The following is a 21,839-nucleotide window of genomic DNA, read 5'->3' on the forward strand; positions in this document are numbered from 1 at the left end:
TCGTATTAATTAGTCACTCATTGATAAGAATTTTAAGTACTATTACTTAATTAGTATTAACTTGTTTAGTATTAAACTACCAGCTAAATGCTAGCCTTTTGTACTAACCTCATTTGGATTTCCATCATATTCCATTTGGGGTTTATCAACCTCACCGCGTTTGTTCTAAAATGTACACAACAGTATTAACACTTTTTTGTTGTTATAACGCGATATGGGAATAATCTAATTTAATGCTCACGGGTATTTTTTAATTTTTTTTTTATCAAAATGTGTGCTTTTTACGCCGATGAAGTCAGATTTGGTCGTCAATTGGCACCCAACTTGTTTCTCTACGACCACCCAATTTTTCAGTCGCTTTAGAGGTGTGCCAATTTTTTTAGTGTTTTTCTTTTTAACGAAAAGTTTTTTTTAAATATTTATGTGTGTATTCTTTAAGGAAAATAGGATTTCTTGTTTGATTTTTTTTTTTGTGTTGACACTTTTCCTACAGTTTCTTTGAATCTTTTCCAAGGATTTCTTTTGGAACATTTCAACTTTTGACAGATATTGTGTTTCGCCAAAATTGTTTTATGTAGTAAACGGAACAGTAGTAGAGACAATTTTTTTTAACTAGACATTTTTTTAGGATTAGGTTTATTTATCATTTTCCTTACTTATGAATTTTATATAAATTAACTAAAATCGATTTTCTTATTATTTAATATTAATTTTATGACAAATTAAAATTATAAATTACATTAAAATCTTGAAAATTAAACTAAATTGAATGGATAGAAAAATCATTGAAATGGAATTAGAATTAACAAAGATTTTTGGCATTCGTTTTAAAGTGATTTTATTTATAATAATTTCTGTAGCCTTGTGACTTCTCCGTCCCACTATGCTTTGATCCCATTATGCCTCGAACCCAATGTACTGGCATACTCGAATAAAATTATTTAAAAATAAATGCTTTGATCCTAATTTGCAAACACTGCACTTCACTGTGTGAGTTTATACTGTGCTTGGTTTGAAAATACTGCGCCCAATCCCACTATGCTCTGTTCTCACTATGCCCTGACCCCACTGTACTGGCTTTTTTATTGTTTAAATTTTTAAAAAATGTAAATGGTCCCTTACAAATAAAAGCACACACTTTTACAAATATGCACTAATATACGCAAATTACAAATATACATTTTGTAAAACCTTTTTTTTATAGTTTGTGAATTTATTTTTTACAATTCCAATTTACTAGCTAACAATTATCTGTACATACACAGTAGATATACATACAATTCATTACCTTACGTTTAAGTAAATACCATTTTTTTTTTTTTTAATTTTTATACCAATTGTATTGTACTTTTTAGTAATTTTTGCAGTCTTTGTTATATGTATTAAAGTACAATTGTGGAATGGTAATCATACAGCAAGAGTTAATTAAATTAATAGGTTTTTTGGTAAGCAATTGAAAAACATCACAACTTTGACAAGTAATTATCTAAAACAAAACCATAAGGAGTACCCTTTTTATAATTAAATAACTTGCGTAAATCTTAGAGGAATTTATAAAGTATAACAAGTGGTTTATATAAGTGTATTATATTAATTAAATCCGATGAGATATTGAGTGGATCACGTTAAAATGCCTACCCTGTATAATATGCAATACACAATATTTCGTCGAACTCGTATTTAGACAAGAGTTGGTAAAAAAATTGTTTTGTCTAGTATATTTTGCCATTGGTTATTTTAAGTATGGGAAAATGTTGAGAGTTATATTTGCGCTTACAACAAGGGCAACTCGAAATTGTATTTTTGTCAACGATTTAATCAAATAAACCTTAATATACAACGTGTTCATTTTCAATAAGTTTGCCATCACTGAATGCAAATATAAATCGACATTTTATATGCATTTTTGAACATCTAATATAACTTACAAGTATAACATATAATTTTGGAGAAAAAAAACTGACAAATATATTGGTTCAGCGTTTACAAAACTATCTTGAGCCTATGTAGTCTCATTAAGTAAAAAAAAGATATAAGCTGACAGAATATTAACTGACTAATAGTATAATATTGGAAAAAAAAATTCTTATTGTGGCACATTAGACATTGTGATTGTCTTGTGATTTTTATTAAGAAATCATTTCCTTCAGTTTACCATGTAAGGAAAGTGTGAGAATAATAACTAATACCATTGAGTATAATATATTGTATATACTCAATGCTAATACTTTGTACCAGTAGTTTTACAGTGAAAGAATAATACCCCAATAATCTTTGAGTTGTCGAGTGTTACATACTCTAGTCGAACAAACAGAATACTACTTCTTAAACGCTGGCTTTGTTATTTGAATACATATGAATAATAACTGTAAATACTATTTTCATACCCTGTATAATATTGTGCTTAAATGTCTCCGACAAAATGCAATAAAATAAAATAAAAAAACCAGAATACTAAAAAAACACCTGTTAAAACAACCTCTGTTCGTCTACATCAAACCCTAATCAAACTGCCACTCTTTTATAAATAGTAAAATTTACAAAAACACCACGGTATACAATTTTTTAGCAACGTTTTCCAACAATATATATATTAATTTTTTTCCCATTTATTAACGATCCAACCGAGAATTGTATGGAGAACAACTTGTTCATTCTGTTCCCGAGCACAACCTCAACTGTGATAAATAAAATGGACTTGAAGATAACCGTTTTGTTAATTTCGCATTTTTTATTTGTTGCTAACTCTGTGCTGGGCATGGGTGCATACACCGAGGAAGAGGTAATTTTTTGTGTAATTATCATAGACAATAAATACTTAAGCGTATAGTTCTATTATAATAAGTATTGGTCAAAGATTTACTTCAGTCACGGCTTTAATGCGTTTTTGTTTCATAGATTGGCAGATTGTTGTCTTATAAGTTTTACTGGTATATCGGTAGTATAGCTCAATTGGCCAAGTGATATAGAAAAATAAATACTCAAAGTTAAATACTATATATTTCCCATTAGTAAAATTATCTATAAATCAAATATTAAAGTAAAATTTTGATTTTTATAAAATATGATATTAATGGGACAAGCTATTTTTAAAGTATTTAAGTTTCGAAGCGGAGCTGAATACTTATTAGAACTGCCTCTATCCACAAATGGCTTCAAATAGAAATTTCAATAACCCTGCAACCCCCCCTCCCAGGGTCTCAAATTTTTACTTATTTTTTTTTTTAATTTTAAGCCTAATTGTAAGATTTAAAAATTGAAAAATTTGAATGAAGATAGGTCTAACATATAAATATATATATATTATATAACATTTATAAACAAATTCAAAATCTCAAAAGTATGGATTTCGAAAGCTATTTTAGGTTTCTTTACTTGAAATTTATTGTACATTGTATTTTGCGTGTATTTTTGTTTAAGCTTACAACATTTAAAAAAATTCGAACCTTTTTATTTAAAGGCATAAAATTGACAACACCCCTTTTCCCCACGCCTCAAGTATATGGTAAAATTAAAAACTGATATAAAACTCGAAATCAGTGACCCCGAAAATACATAGTTTAATAGTCTTTTATATCAAAAAAATTTTTAAAAATATTTCAGCGTAGATGTGGGGCCGAAAAGGTGTTGGTTTTTACAACGATGTGTTATTTGTTTAAATATAAGTTAATATCAATTCGAAACCGATAAATCCAAATATTTTAAATGAACATTTTATTTTATCGAATTAACGTACTATGAATTTAGCGCATTTCAGTGTTTATTGTTTGGTCATCGCTTATTCACCAGTACCGTCCATTAAGTACGGTCTTAAAGAATATTTCAAAATATTATTCATTAGCAGTATTGCGAAAACGCATACAGATTATTTCCAATAACTCATTGGAAACTCAAGGTATCGTTGTTTTTGATATTTCATATATTTTTTCGTGTAGGTAGACAAGTGTTCCACGGTCTATAACCTTTTTTGAAAATATAAGACAACTTAAATAGAATAGTGAGGGGAATAAAACGCTCTTAGTACTCACAAGTATTGTATGAACAGTGTATGAAACGCAAATAATAAAAAAAAAAAAAATCGCTAGATTTTCAAACGGCATTTGTACCGAATTCTCTAACGAAAATTTAATACAATTAGAATTTACACAGCGATGCTATGGTTTTTGCCGTCTACATATGACTTCTTTTTTTTTTTTTTGTCGACACACGTAGAAACGTGTAGACAAGAATTCATCTGATATCGACAATTTTTTAATAAACAAAGAAAAAATCACCTTTTTTTATTTTGCTCTTAGATAAAAATGTACTAATAATACAAATTGAGTTTGAAAACGCAGCACCGTGGCATAGTAGTTAGTTCATTAGATTTACTTACCGCCAGTCTTAATTTTCAGACCTCGTGTGGTTAAAAAACTACACTGGAAAAAATTAAATAAAGAAAACGTTTCCGATCCTTCCGATCTAGAGTGGGGCTAAAGCATAACATACAATTTTCTTAAAACTTTTTTTTTTTTTAAAGAAAAACAAAATGAAAAATTACACTTTGACTAAATTCAAATTCTAGGTTGCTACGTGCGAGTGAATCAACAGTCAACCAGTATTATGAAAATATTCTCATTATATTGTTAATTACGATACATGGGTTACTATGGCAATCAATTTTTACAGACGGACGATTAACATTAGCCGTATCCACACTAATACTGATTGTACATTTTCAAGCACATAATTGTCATTAGGTTCAAAGCTTTTATCGATATTTGTATTTCTACCATTAGAACTTCATGTCGAAACGTTTTTTTCAGAGTGATTTCACAACTTTCAGTTGTAATAATTCATATAGACTGTATAGATTTTTTTTAAATTTAGTATACTAATATTACACTCACATTTAAACCATATCCTGTAAATTTCAAGTTAATAAACTCAAAATAGCTATTAAAATAAACGTCTTAGATAGGGGTCAGATATTCCTTCGGTATTATAGCTGACCTCTTGATAATTCGTTCTTATTTAGAAAATCGGACTTATAGAATCAGATATGGTAATTCCGTATCATCGTATCGCCAAATTAAAGCAAGTGTGCCCCAAGGCCTAAGTGACCTCTCCCCTGTTGTATTCAATGTTTTAACGGCTGACATTCCAAAAACACCAAATACTATAATGGCCATTTATGTAGATGACACTGAAATACTTTCCCCCAAAAATTAAGTTTCAATTTTCTCCAAACACACTTAAATCTAATTGATAACTTGTCATCAAAATGGAGAATTAAAATGAATCCTGAAAAATCAGTACACGTTCCTTTCACACTAAAAAAATCCAATCCACCCACTCCCCAATTCCAAGGTATACCTATCCCCGGTATCCCATCCCGATATCTTCGGAAGTCAAATATCTAAATGTCAATTTCGACAAACGATTAACTTGGGATCCTTACATCAAATCAAAAAGGAAAGTCCTTATCAGCAGACTCTATTTACTAGTTACTACGCCCAATTCTTAAATAAAATCTTGCTTTTCATACTAATATCATTGTATACAAATCCCTATTAAGACCTATTTGGGCCTATGCTATCTAAACTTGAGGTTGTGCAATTAGCCACAAAATACTACAAAAAATTGCATTCCAAATTACAGACTCACTCAAACCCTTTAATATCACAACTCATTCGAATAAGGATTTTTTTATTTTGTTCGCTGAATGATAATAATAAAAAAAAAACAAATTACAGATTCTTCAATTAGCTTACGGAGATTGTCAAACCATGTATGGATTAGAGGAACACCGCACTTTGACAAAAAAACAATTTATTGCGTTTGTGGGTGACAACGATGTCAATACAGAAGCTGTTGCTGCTTTCTTTCGGACATCAAACGCTAATCGTGAAGAAGAAAGTAACCATTTATTAAACTTCTTTTGTCATTAAGCAATGTTTTTTTTTAGCTTCAATGAAACTTCAAATTTTAATGTAAAGTTTTAGAGCTTAATATCTGAAAACTAGACCGAAGGTTGATCTAAAATTGAGTTATAACATATACAGAGTTCTTGAAAATCTATCATCAACTTTTTTTTTCTTACCAAAAAGAACCCTCCCCCCCCCAAAAAAAAATGGAGAACCACACTTAGATTGCATTAAATTTCTAGGTCGCTATGTGTGATTGAATCAACAATCAACCAGAAATAGAAAATATTTTCTTTATATCATCCAATTACACTAAATGGGTTACTATAAATGAATATAGATAGACAATCCCAAATCCATACCCTAATCGTATGTACCCTAATACTGAAAATACACTTTGAAGCACTTTATTATCATTAAGTACAAAGATTGTATCATATGCATTTGTAATAATTCATATAGACCTGTGACCTCTTCCGCCCTAATATTCTTTGTACATTTTTAATAAAAATATTATATTAATAATGTTGTATTTATTTTCTTTTAGATACCATAAACTATGTTCTTTTTAAAAACCTTGTAAAAGAAGTTTGCAGTGCAAATCACACCGATGTAATTACATTCATTACTACCAGATGGGCAGAAATCGATGGTTCTCGGGAACAAGAGAATACTACAGAAAATATTGTTATCTAATCATAATATCCTATTTATGTTAAAACCAACCCGTTCTTTTGAGTTCAGTATGGTTCATACATTAAATATACTACTAGTATTTAAATTTTGTCAAAAATTTTACAAAATAATACAAACAATTCTACAGTGTGCGAAATTGTAAAATGTTAAGTTTTATCAATATACAATGAAAATATGTTTAATATAAAATTGTTGAAATTAACTCATTTATTTTAGTATAAAGACCAATGAGGATAATGTGTATAGTACATGGTGTTACTTGTGTAATATGTATAAATGAACAATAATAACATATTATACGGTCAGTCGGTCAGTCTGAAATTGATAGGAAGGTATGTGAAAGCATAACTGTCCACAATTTCACTGAAACCATTTTTGTTAGTTTTTTTTGTTGCTAGATACACTGAAAATTTGGTAGGTAATATTACATATGAATTTTTATCTCATTCGTTATTATCTTCAGGTAAAAATGTAGTCTTGTTCTTAAAATTGTATACATATTTTATAAAGATGTTTGAAACATTTTCTATTTTATTAATTCATTCGAGAAAGTATTTGTTGTTCGATTGTTATAGTTTTAATATTAGTGCGATTAAGTAAAAAATGCTATCAAGTAACAAGTGTTTTTTTTAAAATATTTTTTTATGCAATGCGTACATAGTTTTATCCATAGTTAGTTATATTCATTTGTATGAACTATAGTTCATAGTTAGATCCAGTAATATTGAGTGGCCCTAAATTCCAGTTATTGTGACTGAGTTAGAGGCAAATACATATATTTTGCCTTGTACTGGTGCACGAAAATTATTCGCAGAGTATTATTGCAGTATAGATTATAAGAATTAAACAAAATAGTTTTAATGTGTAAAAAAAAAAATTGTAAAACCTAACAGCTGAACAAATACAATGATTTTACATCGGTGCTAAAAATGACAATATGTATATCTGGTTATCGACCAGTCTCAGAAGATTATTATTTCTAATAAAATAGCTATCATGAATAAAAAAAAAAAATCTTAAGAATAATACTTGGAAAAAAGTTATTTCATTTGTCGTATCATTGTGAAGCACCTTGTATAATAATAAAATTTGGTATTTTTGTGTTTTCTGCGTAGACACATAAGTCATAAAGAAGTACCTATTGCAGTGCAGGATCGTGGAAAACATTTTTGTGTAAATAATAAATTCTTATTATATTAATAGTTTGTAGCATACCCAACAGCTGATATCTGTTTTTATGTTGTTTACATTGCTACAGGCGTTATGAACAGCTATTTTGTTATACTAAAATGTAATAAAATGGAACATAATATTTTGGTTTGGTAAAAAATTGTTATAGTTAACTTTTGTGTGACCTTCGAAATATTAAACTGAAAAATATATTGTTCGTTGTATTACATTCCAATATAATATTATAATATAACTATTATACGTGTAGTGTACTGTATCATACATGCATGACGACCTCTTGTATCAAGTATAACGATATTTTTAAAGGGTTGTGGTATTTCATTCGAATATCAAAAATGAAACAAGTCTCAGGTTTATTGCATAAAAAGAAATTGTATGTTTACACTTGGTCAACACAGTCAAAAACTAAATGATATGATGAAAATCAATTGATTTTTAACATTTTATTTTTTCATGTATATACGTTTCTCGCAAACCTATGATATTAAAATATGTAGCAACTGAAATTAAAAATTTGCAAAATACTGCAATAGTACGGTAAAACATATCAATATGTAAACCCGACACCCGTATGCACAGATGTATTGAACAAATATAAAAGCGACTTGTTCTTAACGGTATTTATACCGAATCATGGTATTAAACGTTTTTAATACTAAATTAGAACTTGAATAATTTCTCTGTAACGTACGTATTCGCTTCATGCGATTTTGTATTATATTTTAAAAATCATTAAATATCCCGTTTGATTATCACATTAGACCGAAACAATTGTCCAAGAAATAGTACCTAATGTAGTCATGCCGAGAAATATTTGTTCCAACTTGATGTGTTGAACGTTAACACTTTTTTTAATTAGCTAACTTAAAAAAACTACGACTGTAAAAATACTTAAAAAAATACACTTTAAAATACTAAAACTCTTTTAAAATTTAATAGAATGATAAAATAAGATGTTCTAGTCGTCCGATTCCATCACATTATTTATTGTTATTTTTAGTAACAGCAAATTAAAATTTCGATATTTAGAGTTTAACTGATTAAAAATGTTTTTTTCAGCAAGTGTTTTCTTAGGTTAATAAAAATTTGTATTTTACATAGTAGTTTTTCCTTCTCTTCTTCTTAGGGTTCTTCTCGGCCTTGTCGTCTGTTTCCCGGTCGGTGGCGGAGATCTTCTGCGGGTCTTCCAGAGGCTATGCAGGCGCATCTTTCCGGTCGTCAGAGCTCCCGCTACTCTCGGTTACTCGGTATCTTTTGGTGGCTCTTTTTGCACTCCGTCATTCTTGGGTACAGAATCCGTGGGGGCCTTGGTCAGGGGTAATATATCCAAATTTGTAAATGACTCACCCGCACCCGAAAGTTCCACAACCCACACCCGAAAGCTCAAAAACTACACCCCACACCTAGATGGCCATTAACAGGTCTTGACAGGTTTGTTTTGTGCTGGTCTATAACAAGTTGCGACGCGTATACTTGAAGAACTCTATCAAGATTAAACTCTATACATATTTACAACAAGTAACATAAGTATTATCCCTCAGGGGAACGCTAATCTAGCGTGACGGGTATGGCGAACCCGGGGCCCCGAGCTATGAACTGGACTTGCTTTAATTAGCTGGTCCATTTCTCTCTACTCTGACCTTAATTGGTTGGAGTAGACTGGCCCTCCAAATTGGGGGTTAAGCGCAGAGCTAACGACCCTGCCTTGTAAAAAAAACTAACGTTCAGGACTCAAACACCAAGCCTCGGACTAGGGAGGGGTGTTTGACGGGATGGTCCTAGCGGCCGTTTGCCCGAAGAAGAAGAAGAACATAAGTATTAACATTGAATAGATTATGAAATTCATATGCAAACATTAGTTTCAAGGTATTCGTCATAACAATGTAAGTATGCAATCATTAAAAAAATAACCAGCTATGTAAATAATTAAACATAGCCACAAAATATATTAAGATTTAACTATTTCGGTCGACATATAAACCCATCGACAGTTGGTAAAAAAACCATAGTAAAACATTTTATCAAACGGTTTGAAATTTACTTTGTCTTAACAATTTAATCTTTTAAATAATAATATAATATAAGTAAACAGCTCTTTTCACCATTAAAATTTGTAAGTACGCATTTAATAAAATTGTATAACATGTATGTCCCCAATCCTATCGTCTCTTGCTCAATTCTTACCCTCTTTGTCCATTTTTCACAATTCGTATTTCATCTCAGATGAATAGTGACATTTCACACATCCTTTTCAACTGTGCCTCTCTCCTTCCCAGTCGTAAATTACTTTTTTCTCTTCTGTCTTCCATGGGTTACATTTGTCCGGATATCCAACTTCTTCTTAATTTATTCTCGTTTCCCTACCGTCATTTCTTCCATTTCTTCCATCATTTCCTTTATTTTAAAACGATAATTGATAATTTGTATACATTTGTTAATACCTGTTGTTATTAACTTATGTTTTTTTTTATTCAAGTTTTTTAAATTTTAAATGTGCTCAATGTAACGTTTTTTATTTGGAAATAACAGTATTTTTACAATATATATATTTTTTGTTGTCTTACTAAAACTTATACAACCTTAATGTTTTGTTAATTTCTATCCACTTAACAAAGGTAATAAAATAGATAGGTTACCATCTCACTTTAAAAACTAAAAGCAATAATTGTAGTCAAACTATTTCTACTTGAAAAAACTAAAAAAATCAAATTTACTGTCAATAAAATAAGTATTACTACTTTTTTCTTACTATCTGCAGTTCTGCATAGAACATTTTATTTGAAAATTACTTTATTAGCTTCATTTTCGTTAATTCTTGAAAATCTAGACTTGACCGTCCAAGTTTTAAAGGTGCGTAACAATCATATCTTAACCCAAACATGGTATTTTTTAATTTTCTTGGCTTTTCATTAAAAAAAAAAGTTTTGACAGTTCCAAAACATGTACAACATACAAATGTTTGCACCTCTTCCAATAGAAAAAGATAAAACGGGATTTAATTGATTTGAAATAAACAATAATTGCAATAGTTAATTTGCGTCAGTGTTTTTTAATAACAACTTTATGTTTGATACTATTTGCAGATAAAAATGATACTTTTCTGTGTTTTAATACCGTATGCTTTTGTGAATGTCTTGGCCGTTAATATAGGTAAAAATAATTATTTAATTTACACTTACCTATTCCAGTTAGTTAAGACAAAACTGAACTTAACTTTTTTCATAGATGAATATACTACAATGGTTGACATTACAAGTCAGTGATCTTTTTTTCCTACATAATAACTTTTATGTTTTCAAATTGTATTTATTTAAAATTTTAAAATTTGTAACTAAATTTAATTAATGCAGGTGGACATATCGAGGCTGCAATTAACAAGAAAATTGAGAATGAAACTTTGAGTAAGCCATTCTTACTATAATAATACATTGATTTATAATTTTTTTACTCGCTTATCAAATAATTTATAGAAATATATTTTTAAAGTAGAAGATTCTATAACTAACCTAAAGCCCATTTGGCTATAGTCAGTGAGCATTTTAACCTAACCGATTGATCAGTGCTTAAACATTGTGTACTTTTATTTTGGAAACTTTTATTTCGCTTATGATTTTATTTGAAATTGTTTTTATAGTTCTTACCGTTATTTATTTATTCTAGATGGATTCGAATGTACCCTTAGGAGCATTGTTCGTGGAAAAAAATATTCGTTCGGTAGTTATAACATCATAATAAAAACATAAAAATTATGCTTGAACTCCCAAACGTGATCCCATCACCGTTCCACGCGAGACTCAAGAAAGTATTAGATTAGATTTTTGTGGTCGTTCCAGAAGTCCAATCATAGCTGATAATTTAATTTATCTTCGGCGTTGTATAATTGCATTCCAAACAGGATTTTATACTTGGTCCTTCGATCTTGATTTAGATCAGTGATCTAAATTTGAAATTTTACTCTTAAATCTAAATGGAATCATTCTGACAAAAAAACAATGATTTTAGCTCTTTCAACCTAATCTTAAAAAATATTTTACTATCTTTCCTAGATTTTATATAAAATTTATACTCACTTTAATAAAATTATACTAAATACATGTTTATCGAATTATTCATTTTATAAGTTTGTGTTGTATAAAACAAATTTACAAATCTCCAGTCTTCTGATGTAATGTATAAAAAAATCCAATACAATTGAATAATATGTAATCAGTCTATGTTATTTTATTTTCAGAGAAAGTTCTTTTATTAGCAGAACCAGGTAATAATTTGCTTAATATTTGACGGCCATACAGTATATCCATACTATAGTTAGATTTTTCATAAGGTATAAAAATGATTTTTGTTTTTAATTTCATACCTTGTAGATCAACAAGTGCCTAAAGAACTGAAGCGTAATAAATAGACTTTCTAATGTCTAATTTAAACATAATTAATATGTATCATGATCAATCATATAGTTAAATGATGATTGTAACTATGGGATTTGATATACGTTTAACTTTAATTTATTTTAATTTTAGGATACATGAGCTTCTATAAAAAACTGCAAGACGAAATATCCAGTGTTACAGGTAAATTTAAAACTGCATTTATTTATGCGAACAATAGTTATAATCAAAATTGATTTAAATTATCACAGTTAATTTTTAATGAAACCGAAAACCATTAGATTTAATTCAAATGCATAACAAAATAATCCCCTGATTAGATAAACGATATTTTTCATATCTTTAATTTGAATGGGACTACAAGAAATAGTTTAAATTTAATTGAATAATTTACTATGAATAATTGGCTCAAGTTATTTTAGTTTTAATATAACCGTTTTAATAAAATATAAAAACTATATTGTATTCATGTATTACTACACTTTGATATTTTATATTTCCGTTGCAGGTCTTGCTAAACCTTCGCCAACTGAAGGTAAGCAAGCTTTTATTAAATTGTTGTAAATAGCCATTCAGACTTGGATTACCATACGAATTTTTTTAGATTAATCGATAATATTTTGTTGGATTTCTCCAAAGATTTTGAAAAAAATCTTTAATTTGTTTTATTATAATGAATGTCACGCCAATTCTTGTAGATGGGTAGTGCACACTTCTTACCATAATAGAATGATACCGAAATTTCCACTGAAATAATTACTATTTAAATAATTTAAAGTTATAAAATACTTAAATAAACCCCCAACCACAAAAATAATACTGTAAAGCGCATAGCGTATTTAGCGCACACAACAGACTGAGGAGTTTAGATGATTATTTTTGTAGTTAAGGGTTTATTGAAATATTACATATTTTTGTTGCTTTATTCTTTTGAGTTAGTGTAATTAAGTGTTTTACGTACTAGTGTATTTTTAGTTTGTAGAATTAAAATAGAATTTATGCGTTGGAGGAATAGAACAAGAGTTTGACGATCTAAGACGAGTAATGACGATAAGTCAGTGGGGGTTTAGGACAAAGGCGTTTGATACCAAATAGTGAGGATGAATGTTAAGGAGAAGATGTATCACTTTTTATGATGGCATTATTGTGGTTTTCTACCACTGGCTAGTTGAGACTTTTTAAATGGTAAAATATGAAAGAATATTTAAAATTCTAACATTATTTATAGGTATTAGAATCTGAAACAGATGCTCTAGGATTTTCAAATTAAACCCTTATCGTTATATGTAATCAAGAACTGAAAATTGCGTCTTTTTTAATGGTCATCATTGTATTGGCTTTTTTATTATTAGTTACAGGTTTAACTTTGGAGGATCTTGGAGATAAAATAAGAAAAAATACTAGACAAGCATTATGAAATCTTATGTTTGACGATATTATGTTACCCAAGTATGACTCTAGTAAGTATCATAAAGCTATAATATATTTACTAATTTAACCATAATAATATTTATACACAAGATGATCAATTTAACGTAAGACACATATTGTCCCGGGTTAATTAAACTGTGTGTCATGAAACAAGCGAATGAAGTGAAATTTATATATATTTGTTTTTTTTTTTACCTGAATAGTTATGATACTACCGAAGTTTTATATTATTAACAAAGCTACCTGTTAATTTAATAATTACATTTTGTAGGCAGGTAGCTTTATTAATAATATAAAATACGTTTTACAAACTGGTATAGTAGATAGAATATAGTACACCACATTGCCAGCACAATATTATAGTTGAGATTTAAGAAATACTATCGGCTTATGATAAGAAAAATATCATGCTGGACGTGGCTCTCGGTAAAAATGATCACAGTTTTTATCAATTATTTTAAATGGCATTAAAATTATTATTGAAGTATGGCTGCCCAGATGCTCAGTTTTCGAAACAAGGGACCAGTAATATTTTGGCCAGGGTTCGAATGCCGTGATTCACGCGTGAATCATATTGTCACAGATTCATTTCTACCTCGGTAACACACAAATTATGTTGGTTAAGTTTGCAAAAAATAAATGATCTTCTCAGTTCAGCATTGACGCTAAGATTTTACTATGTCTGCCAAGACTACATTGGTAGACGTTTTAGTTATAGTGTATTTTCTTTTTCTTTGTAATTGTAAAAATCAAAACTTAGAACGTGACTTCCTCTGACAAAACCTCCAACAATCATTACCTGCAAACATCTGTTTGAGGTTAGCAGCAATAAGACTTATCACTGAGCAGACAATCGGTTAATTTCAATATGGTTACAATGAGTGTATAGTATTTACAGCGCACGTACAATTTTTAGTGGGACAAAGAAAATTTTGTTCAATAGCTGTGCCACTGCAGATTTATAAGTTATATTAAATACGTCGAACTTAAATTTCCAATGAAAAATGTTTTTGTACACTTGTATTAGTTGTGACTGGCACAATAAAATGTCAACTAAAATATTGAAAAATGAAAACTTTTTATTTTTCCAGAAAACCAAGCTAAAGAATATACTGATACACAGAAATGTCAAGTTATAGGATTGGTACTGAGTTGTATAAGCCCTTTAAAGCGTACTGTAAAAGTGTCGTTTACACATACTACTACTACTGTGCTCACTTGTACCATAAAGGATATAAAAAACAACACTAGAAAATACGAAGAGTCGCAGAATGAATTTTGGGAAGTAAGATACGACGATGGCAAAAAAAAATATATAGGAAGACTTTTTGATCAGGTAGAAGTTGAATCAGAAAATTAACGAATCCCTTTAAAATTAAATATTTTTTAAAAGCAAACTATAAATAAATAAATAAATCAATTTAATACACAAACTATATTTTACAATTTTGGTTGTATAAAATCATATTTTACATATGCACTCATATCTTTGTTGTCAAATAATTGTATGTATCTTATGATTAAAAAGGTATCCTCACAGTTTTAAACAAGTTATTTTTTAATTTATTGTTTTATACTTCATATAAACCAGCTTAGTCTTGCGCATGTATGTGGTGTGTTACTCGTCCACACTATTTTATCACTTATGTCTCAATTATTTTTCTGATTTTCATTATTCCAAATATATCCTTTCCCCTTTGAATTTAAAAAGTATGTTCTCATTTGAAAAAAAAACGAGGTCCATACTTCTAATACTCATAAGCAATAAAGATAAAAAATATAGTATAATGTGTACCTGCAAGTAGAATAAAAAAACGGATTGGTACTGCACACTTATAAATGTTTTACTATTTATAGTGATTCTCATATTAGATAGCTGACGAAAGAAATCATTTGTTAGATTTAATTAGTTATTACTTTTAAGGGTGGAGTGGCAGGATACTTATTTATTATTATACTTCTAAAAATAATGACATAGTAATCAAATTTCGATGTCGAATTTCAATATAAAAGAACAAAAACTGTAGACCCAGTTATATTAATACATTGTTCCGATTTTGGCAATTTTCATTTGAAATAATACATTTCAAAAAACGGTAGTACTATTTACTAAAAAACTACACTACAACCAATTAAAGTATGTTTTGTAAAGGTTTCTAAATTAAGCTTAAATTCGATTGTATTGTATAAAACAAGATAAATAGTTACGATAAATAGTCAATACTTGTGACTAAACGAATTGTAATTAAATTATAGAAATTGTTTTTTTTGAATATAAGTATAAATTATTTGATTTACATAAATCAATTTGAATTATTGTATTTAAGACACTGGTACCTTAATCTTTATTAATTTTTAATATTAGCTTATTACAGGGACTATATAATTTTTAATTTAAATAGGATTTTATATTCAGACAAACATATGAAAACAATTTTATTTAAGTATTTTTATATTAAGTTTATGTTACTTTTTGCATCCTCGATACCTGCGTCTGTAAATATTTTGTATAATTTTAATAAAACATAATATTATTACATAAAAAACATGTATACTGACTTATATTCAATACCGTCGCATGATAATCTTCATCTGTATAAAAAGTTCAAAATTAAGGTTTTTTTTTTATAAATTTAAACTGGTATAGGAATGTGTAAAAATAAAATAATCACCAACTTCAGCTACCAATTGATTTACCAAAGTAAATGATATAAAAATACATATAAGTTTCATTTTAATCTGCAAACAATAATAATCATTAATTATTCATGTGTAAACATATTAACTTGCGTTACGATGTTTTGGGTAGAAGTATATGCGTTGTAAATACCGGATGTCGGTGACGGAAGTAGAACTGATGGAAGTGAATTTTACAGGAAATCGAAAGTAAACATTCCATACCAGGATCCAACGAAAAGTTACCTTTCAACCAAGTATTTACCCAAAAACTTTTCATAGCTAGGCTAGACTAAGCCATAGTACAAAAAAAAAAAAAAAAGAATCTAGTTATTTTCTTCGCTCCACGAAAAAAAACAATAAATCATGGAATTTATATCTCCTATTACTTACCTCTAATCTCTTATCCCTTATATCTTTCTGTTATCTCTTATCTCTTTTCTTTTATCTTTTATCTCAGCTGTTTCATTCATAAAACAACCACTAGACTGATCTCATTTGACTTATATCTCATCACTTACCTTATCTCTTGTCTCTAATATCTTATTATTATCTCTCATCACTTGTATTTTGTCACTTATCACGTGAAAGTGAAAGTGTAACGCGAAAATGGCGGCATGAATACATTTTTATCGTATTTCATTAAATTAGAAGCATGGACAAGTAAGTAACCCGTTCATTGATTTCATGGTATTTCATACTGTGATTAAATTTAAATCATTTTCAACTACATTTAGTTGATATGTCAATAATAATAATAATAATAATAGAATAAAAATGTAGGTATAATATTATATTTAGCTGTTTCACCAAAAAAAAAAAAACATTTTGTAACATTTAAGCATGTATGTACATTTAAGTATGTATAAAACACACGTTTTCTTGATTTTGATTTTTAACATGCTTTTACTTTCGGCCTATGCAATACCGATTGTAGTTTATGCGAGTATTATTTGTACAATTTCTGTAACTAGTTTTGTGATTTAATTAAAATTGACTTAGCGGTTCAAAAGTTATCGCAAGCAAATATGAAAATTTAAAAATTAAATAATTATTAAAACTTAAAAAAAGTATATAAATAATGTACTTACAATCTTAGATACTGATTAGTATTAGTTAGTGAAACGATAGAATTTAGTAAATGTTGATTGAGAATTATTTATGATATAAGTAAGTTTTTAATTTCGACCGATACTGTAGAATATAAAATGTGGTTAGAATGACTAATGTAAATAATAGCGTCTAAACTTAGTGTTCAAAAAATGTAAATATATTATAAATCATAGTTAAAAAAAAAAAGTAAGCCAGCTTAGTAAATAAATTAACACTATAACACTGCAAAATATATTCAGATTTTACTTTTTCGCTTAACATATAAGCTCATCAACAAGTCGCAAGATAACCACTTTTAGCAAGCTGATCAAATTGGTCTTCTGCTTATAAGATCTACCAATTCAATAATTAAATCGAGTGATCCAAAAAACTTCTTGAGATTGTAAGTACACATTCAATATATTTGTGTTATTATTTATAGTTATTTGTTTTTGTGTTTATCTGGCGATAATTTTTTTAGCCAATTCTATTTAAAAGCAAGTCTGTTATTAAACATTATTTTTTAGTAAGGGATAGCCAAAAAATAACTATTTTAAAAATATAATTATAATTTGTTTAAAGTTTAATACAAGTACTGTTGCTATTGACTTGTTGGTATTGTTGTTGACTCGCCTTTTTTTGTTAACATTTGATTTTTTTTTTTATAAAATTTAAATTTTTTGATTAGATTTAACATTCAAATTTTATACAACTTGATGTTATAGTACTTATTTCTGATATAAAAATTGTAGTTTATCTTTTCTTAAAAAAGTTTTTGTTTCAAAAATAAAAAGTTTTCAATTGACCAGTCAAATCTTCATTTAGTTCTTATTTTCTAAGCCAATGAAATAAATTAGGTACGTGACTGTTTAATTTTGGAAATTTAGAAAAATACTGGTCAAACTATTTCTATCGAGTAAACCGAACAAATCAATTTACACCAGTACAAACAAATATAACAACTTTTTTTGATATTTTTTTGGATTTAAAAAATAATTGAAATAATTAATTGTCGTCTGTGTTCTATAAAAGAAACTTTATATTTTTTATTATTTGCAGATAAAAATGATATTCTACTGGGTTTTAATATCATATGCTTATGTGGACGTTATGGCACATGTTAATTTGTGTAATTATTTCATTTACATATACGTGTAGTTCATATAAAGCTAACCTAACATTTTTTTACAGTGGAGTATACTGATCTGGTTGACATGACAAGTCAGTATATTTTTTTTTGCCTAAAAAATCAATTTTAAGTTTCCACTATTATTGTTTTAAAAAAAAATGAATTTAATTAATGTTCATAATTTATTACAGACGAACTCATCGAATGTGCTTGCTACACGTTTTTTCCTAATAAATTTCATAGTAAGATATACATAAAATTAACACACTGATTTATAATTGTCAAATTATGAAATTATTGGAAATTATTGGAACTTGAATAGGGTATTGTATTTACATATTTTTGGTTACGCGGAAAAGGGAAACTATAAAATTGCAATTATTTTAAGAAAAATTGAGTGTCTTTTCTTTCGGTGTTGGTTTTACTTTGTAATTCTATAGCTCAAACAGTTGTATGTTTAATGTTTGTTCTAGGTGGATTCGGCATTGCAATTAAGACCATTGTTCGTGGAAATCAATATACGTTCGGTAGTCGTTACTATACAATAATAATAATAAAACAAAATAGAAGCTTGATAGTAGAAAATTATAATTTAAAATGACAAAAAAATCCGATCAACAATTATTTATCTTTACCCTAGAACAATTCGAGTTCGGAGAGTTTAGTAGGTGCCTTTCACTAAACTTCCAAATTGAACTGCTAAAAGTGATCAAACTATCGTTCCACGGGACTCCCAAGGAAATACTAAGTTACATTTTCAGAACTCAAATCAGAACTTCTAACTATAAATGTTCATTTCGGCTTCTTATACTTGGTCCTAAAAACAAAACAAATTTGGAATTTTTTAGTTGGAAGATTATGTAAAAAAAGGGGGAGGGGAAGATTTTACGGAGTCAGATATGAGTTCCTAGGAAACTTCTGTGGATCCTCCGGTGCTAACGAGCAACATTTATATTAGCTCTCTGAATCTCATCTAATAATAATTATATTTGTCCTACACGCCATGTCAATAACCAATTTATGAAATCTTAATTTCAGATGAAATGAACTATATGTTGGCAATACCAGGTAACTATTTTTTAGCATTTTACGTTCATAGATTTTCCCACGGTTGTATGATATTCATTAAGTTTTGGTTTTAACTTTAGATTACGCAGATTATACTAATCTTGAAGGTAACCGAATGCACTTTTATGTATTTTATATTTATTTTATATATATATATACATATAATTTATATCACGAGAAATTGTGTACGTCAAAATTTAATTTGTTTTTAATGTTAGCTTTCAAAGGATACCAGACAAGAATGCAGACCGAAATAATCAATGCCACAGGTAAGTTTAAAAGTAAATGTATTTTTGCAAACAATTTTCAAAATAAATTATTAATTAGTTGTAAAAAGAAACGGTTAGCGATTCCATTCTAGTTCAATGTCAGTTATAAAGTCACCTATTATTTATGTCGTTAATTCAAACGTGGCTTCTAGAAATAGTTTTAAGTTTACATAATTTTTTTATCGATTAATTGGCTTAAGAAATCTCAATTAGAGCGTGACTGTTATAATTAAGATACAAAAACTGGTTTTTATTAACAATATTGTTATAATATGGTATTTTTTATTTTTGTTGTAGGTCTCAGGCATGTTCCGGCAAATGGAGGTAACTACGCCTTTATCTGATGTCTTAAACAGTCCTTTAGTCTCGAATAGTCAACCGCAAAGTGAACCAATATTGCTTTGATTGATTTTACTAACAAGACTTATTCATAGAGCTGGAAATTAATTAAGTGTTTTAAAAATTTCAAAAAAAGTTATAGCGAGCTATAGTTTAAAGAATAGGATGGTAAATTTTTCCACATTAAAAGGGAAGGATTCAACTTTCTTTTTTTGGTCCATATGGTATCTTTCAGGATTTTGTATTTATGGACTTGCTACATAAAGTAATCTGGTTAGCGGGCTAAGGTTATCGTGGTCTCAGAATAAAAAAAAAAACAAAACCCATGATTGTGTAAACAGTATTTTTTCAGCTATGCGAAGAAACTAAGAACAATATTTGTTATTTGTTAAAAATGCGGTTACTTATTATATTTCCAAGGTCAAGATATTACAAGTCTTGGAAATTTCAGAAGAACATGGACTAAGGAAACTATAAGACGTCTGTTCGACATTGATTTGTTCCGTAAGTATTCATATTATACGGTTATAGTAGTTTTATTTTAGCCTTAATATTTACAAATATTAATAAAAATATCGTATCTATGAAATCATTACTTTTTCAATAATTATTCATAACACAGTAACTTACAAATTGTTTTTTGGTAAATTGATAAAATTAAAGAAGTCATCCATACATATATATTTGACACTTTATCTATCACACGCTTACGCTTACTTGGTAATATACATAGTACTTAATATTTTTAAATTGAATTTTGTTCTTTACATAACGATGGAAGCATTCGTTCTATCGCTTATGCGATCCTTTTTTACGCCAATCCTTTTACAAGATAACTTATAGGTATAGCAAAAATATGCTTAAAACTTTAATTTCAGTATTTAAGTGGATACGATTAGAATTGTTGATTTGTCTAAGAGTTATTCCCCATTTAAGATCTCCCATAGATTAGAGTAGTGTGTTGCACAATAAAGAAAACTAGTAACTAGAAGCTAAACTTGACAATTTGCTTAAAACTAAAATTATTTTATAGATGGAGACGATTCAAATTATACAGATGATCAGAAATGTTATTTAATCGGAATAGCAATACAATCAAATTATGTATCCGGTTATACAGTAAGTGCTGAAATGAAAAATGGTTTTTGTGTCATAATGGATACACACGGCTGCGGTAGAAAATACAAAGAGATTGGGAACCAATTTTGGCAAGTACACTGGACTCAAACCAATTTAAGAATAGGAACACTTCTTGATCAGTTAAAATTTATAATTGCACCATGAAGCATAAGCATAGTTTTCTTTTAATAATTAATTCATAAATTACATAGTACGTTCTACATTACGTTTAAAGAATTGTCAACATCATCATTGTCAAACAATTTAATATATTTCACAATAAACAATTTTGCTTGCGATTTTAGCCACATTTCTTGTTATTGTATTGTTACTTATTAACACCACTTCAGGGATCTGACATTTTTTGGAAAAATGTTTTTTTTCTTCTAATTTTAGTTTTGATACATAGGGGAAAAGTGTTTTGATAATTTTCCGATCTATCCATTTGTCAGCTAACTGGTGACAACAATGATTGAGTTTTGAGATCAACAACGCCAATAATCTTTATATTAATGGCATTGGAAATTGATTTAAA

General features: G+C 28.4%; 4 protein-coding genes and 1 long non-coding RNA gene across 6 annotated transcripts in view; 3 read left to right on the plus strand and 2 right to left on the minus strand.

The window, feature by feature from the left end:
• LOC126845700 (phospholipase ABHD3-like) overlaps window positions 1–140 on the minus strand; it is a 53,144-nt gene extending 53,004 nt beyond the window's left edge. Inside the window, exon 1 of the mRNA XM_050584912.1 lies at window positions 109–140. The gene's annotated coding sequence lies outside the window, so the exon portion shown is untranslated. The remainder of the gene's footprint in view (window positions 1–108) is intronic.
• Window positions 141–2,554: 2,414 nt separating this feature from the next.
• Window positions 2,555–6,804, plus strand: LOC126833441 (uncharacterized). The gene is made up of 3 exons (XM_050564779.1): window positions 2,555–2,782; window positions 5,736–5,898; window positions 6,454–6,804. The coding sequence occupies exons 1-3, from the start codon at window positions 2,636–2,638 to the stop codon at window positions 6,600–6,602; spliced, it is 459 nt and encodes a 152-aa protein (XP_050420736.1). The 5' UTR covers window positions 2,555–2,635; the 3' UTR covers window positions 6,603–6,804.
• A 2,969-nt stretch (window positions 6,805–9,773) lies between these two features.
• LOC126833007 (uncharacterized) lies at window positions 9,774–15,145 on the plus strand. 2 transcript variants are annotated; one of them, XM_050564107.1, is made up of 10 exons: window positions 9,774–9,906; window positions 10,877–10,943; window positions 11,019–11,048; window positions 11,144–11,194; window positions 11,454–11,507; window positions 12,025–12,051; window positions 12,314–12,364; window positions 12,690–12,716; window positions 13,534–13,641; window positions 14,704–15,145. In XM_050564107.1, the coding sequence occupies exons 2-9, from the start codon at window positions 10,883–10,885 to the stop codon at window positions 13,596–13,598; spliced, it is 366 nt and encodes a 121-aa protein (XP_050420064.1). In that variant the 5' UTR covers window positions 9,774–9,906; window positions 10,877–10,882; the 3' UTR covers window positions 13,599–13,641; window positions 14,704–15,145. The 2 variants fall into 2 exon arrangements, with proteins under 2 accessions (XP_050420064.1, XP_050420072.1); XM_050564115.1 differs by having other exon boundaries at window positions 13,540–13,641.
• Window positions 15,146–15,991: 846 nt separating this feature from the next.
• Window positions 15,992–17,463, minus strand: LOC126833371 (uncharacterized). Its single transcript, XR_007684942.1, has 4 exons — window positions 17,380–17,463; window positions 16,285–16,351; window positions 16,172–16,204; window positions 15,992–16,106 (listed from the first exon to the last, which is right to left on the minus strand). It is a non-coding gene; the product is annotated as an uncharacterized LOC126833371 (long non-coding RNA).
• A 178-nt stretch (window positions 17,464–17,641) lies between these two features.
• Window positions 17,642–21,608, plus strand: LOC126833363 (uncharacterized). Its single transcript, XM_050564660.1, has 11 exons — window positions 17,642–17,783; window positions 18,440–18,509; window positions 18,572–18,601; window positions 18,701–18,751; window positions 18,983–19,036; window positions 19,548–19,577; window positions 19,658–19,684; window positions 19,796–19,846; window positions 20,144–20,170; window positions 20,606–20,689; window positions 21,219–21,608. The coding sequence occupies exons 2-11, from the start codon at window positions 18,446–18,448 to the stop codon at window positions 21,467–21,469; spliced, it is 669 nt and encodes a 222-aa protein (XP_050420617.1). The 5' UTR covers window positions 17,642–17,783; window positions 18,440–18,445; the 3' UTR covers window positions 21,470–21,608.
• The last annotated feature ends 231 nt before the right edge of the window (window positions 21,609–21,839 follow it).

Source organism: Adelges cooleyi, unplaced genomic scaffold (genome assembly GCF_023614345.1).
Source record: "Adelges cooleyi isolate 19-005CV unplaced genomic scaffold, UGA_ACOO_1.1 ACOO_flye_CR_arks_rails_tigmint_CR_PRNA_1, whole genome shotgun sequence".
NCBI classification, from domain to species: domain Eukaryota; kingdom Metazoa; phylum Arthropoda; class Insecta; order Hemiptera; family Adelgidae; genus Adelges; species Adelges cooleyi.

What these genes read in the sequence shown, in the direction of transcription:
- LOC126833441 (XM_050564779.1), top strand. Translation starts at nt 2,636, where the DNA reads ATGGAGAACAACTTGTTCATTCTGTTCCCGAGCACAACCTCAACTGTG. An exon ending in GTGCATACACCGAGGAAGAG is followed by an intron (nt 2,783 to 5,735) that starts GTAATTTTTTGT and finishes AACAAATTACAG; the next exon opens with ATTCTTCAATTAGCTTACGG. An exon ending in CGCTAATCGTGAAGAAGAAA is followed by an intron (nt 5,899 to 6,453) that starts GTAACCATTTAT and finishes ATTTTCTTTTAG; the next exon opens with ATACCATAAACTATGTTCTT.
- LOC126833007 (XM_050564107.1), top strand. Translation starts at nt 10,883, where the DNA reads ATGATACTTTTCTGTGTTTTAATACCGTATGCTTTTGTGAATGTCTTG. An exon ending in TGTCTTGGCCGTTAATATAG is followed by an intron (nt 10,944 to 11,018) that starts GTAAAAATAATT and finishes CTTTTTTCATAG; the next exon opens with ATGAATATACTACAATGGTT. An exon ending in AATTGAGAATGAAACTTTGA is followed by an intron (nt 11,195 to 11,453) that starts GTAAGCCATTCT and finishes TATTTATTCTAG; the next exon opens with ATGGATTCGAATGTACCCTT.
- LOC126833363 (XM_050564660.1), top strand. Translation starts at nt 18,446, where the DNA reads ATGATATTCTACTGGGTTTTAATATCATATGCTTATGTGGACGTTATG. An exon ending in TGGAAATCAATATACGTTCG is followed by an intron (nt 19,037 to 19,547) that starts GTAGTCGTTACT and finishes TCTTAATTTCAG; the next exon opens with ATGAAATGAACTATATGTTG. An exon ending in CTATATGTTGGCAATACCAG is followed by an intron (nt 19,578 to 19,657) that starts GTAACTATTTTT and finishes TTTTAACTTTAG; the next exon opens with ATTACGCAGATTATACTAAT.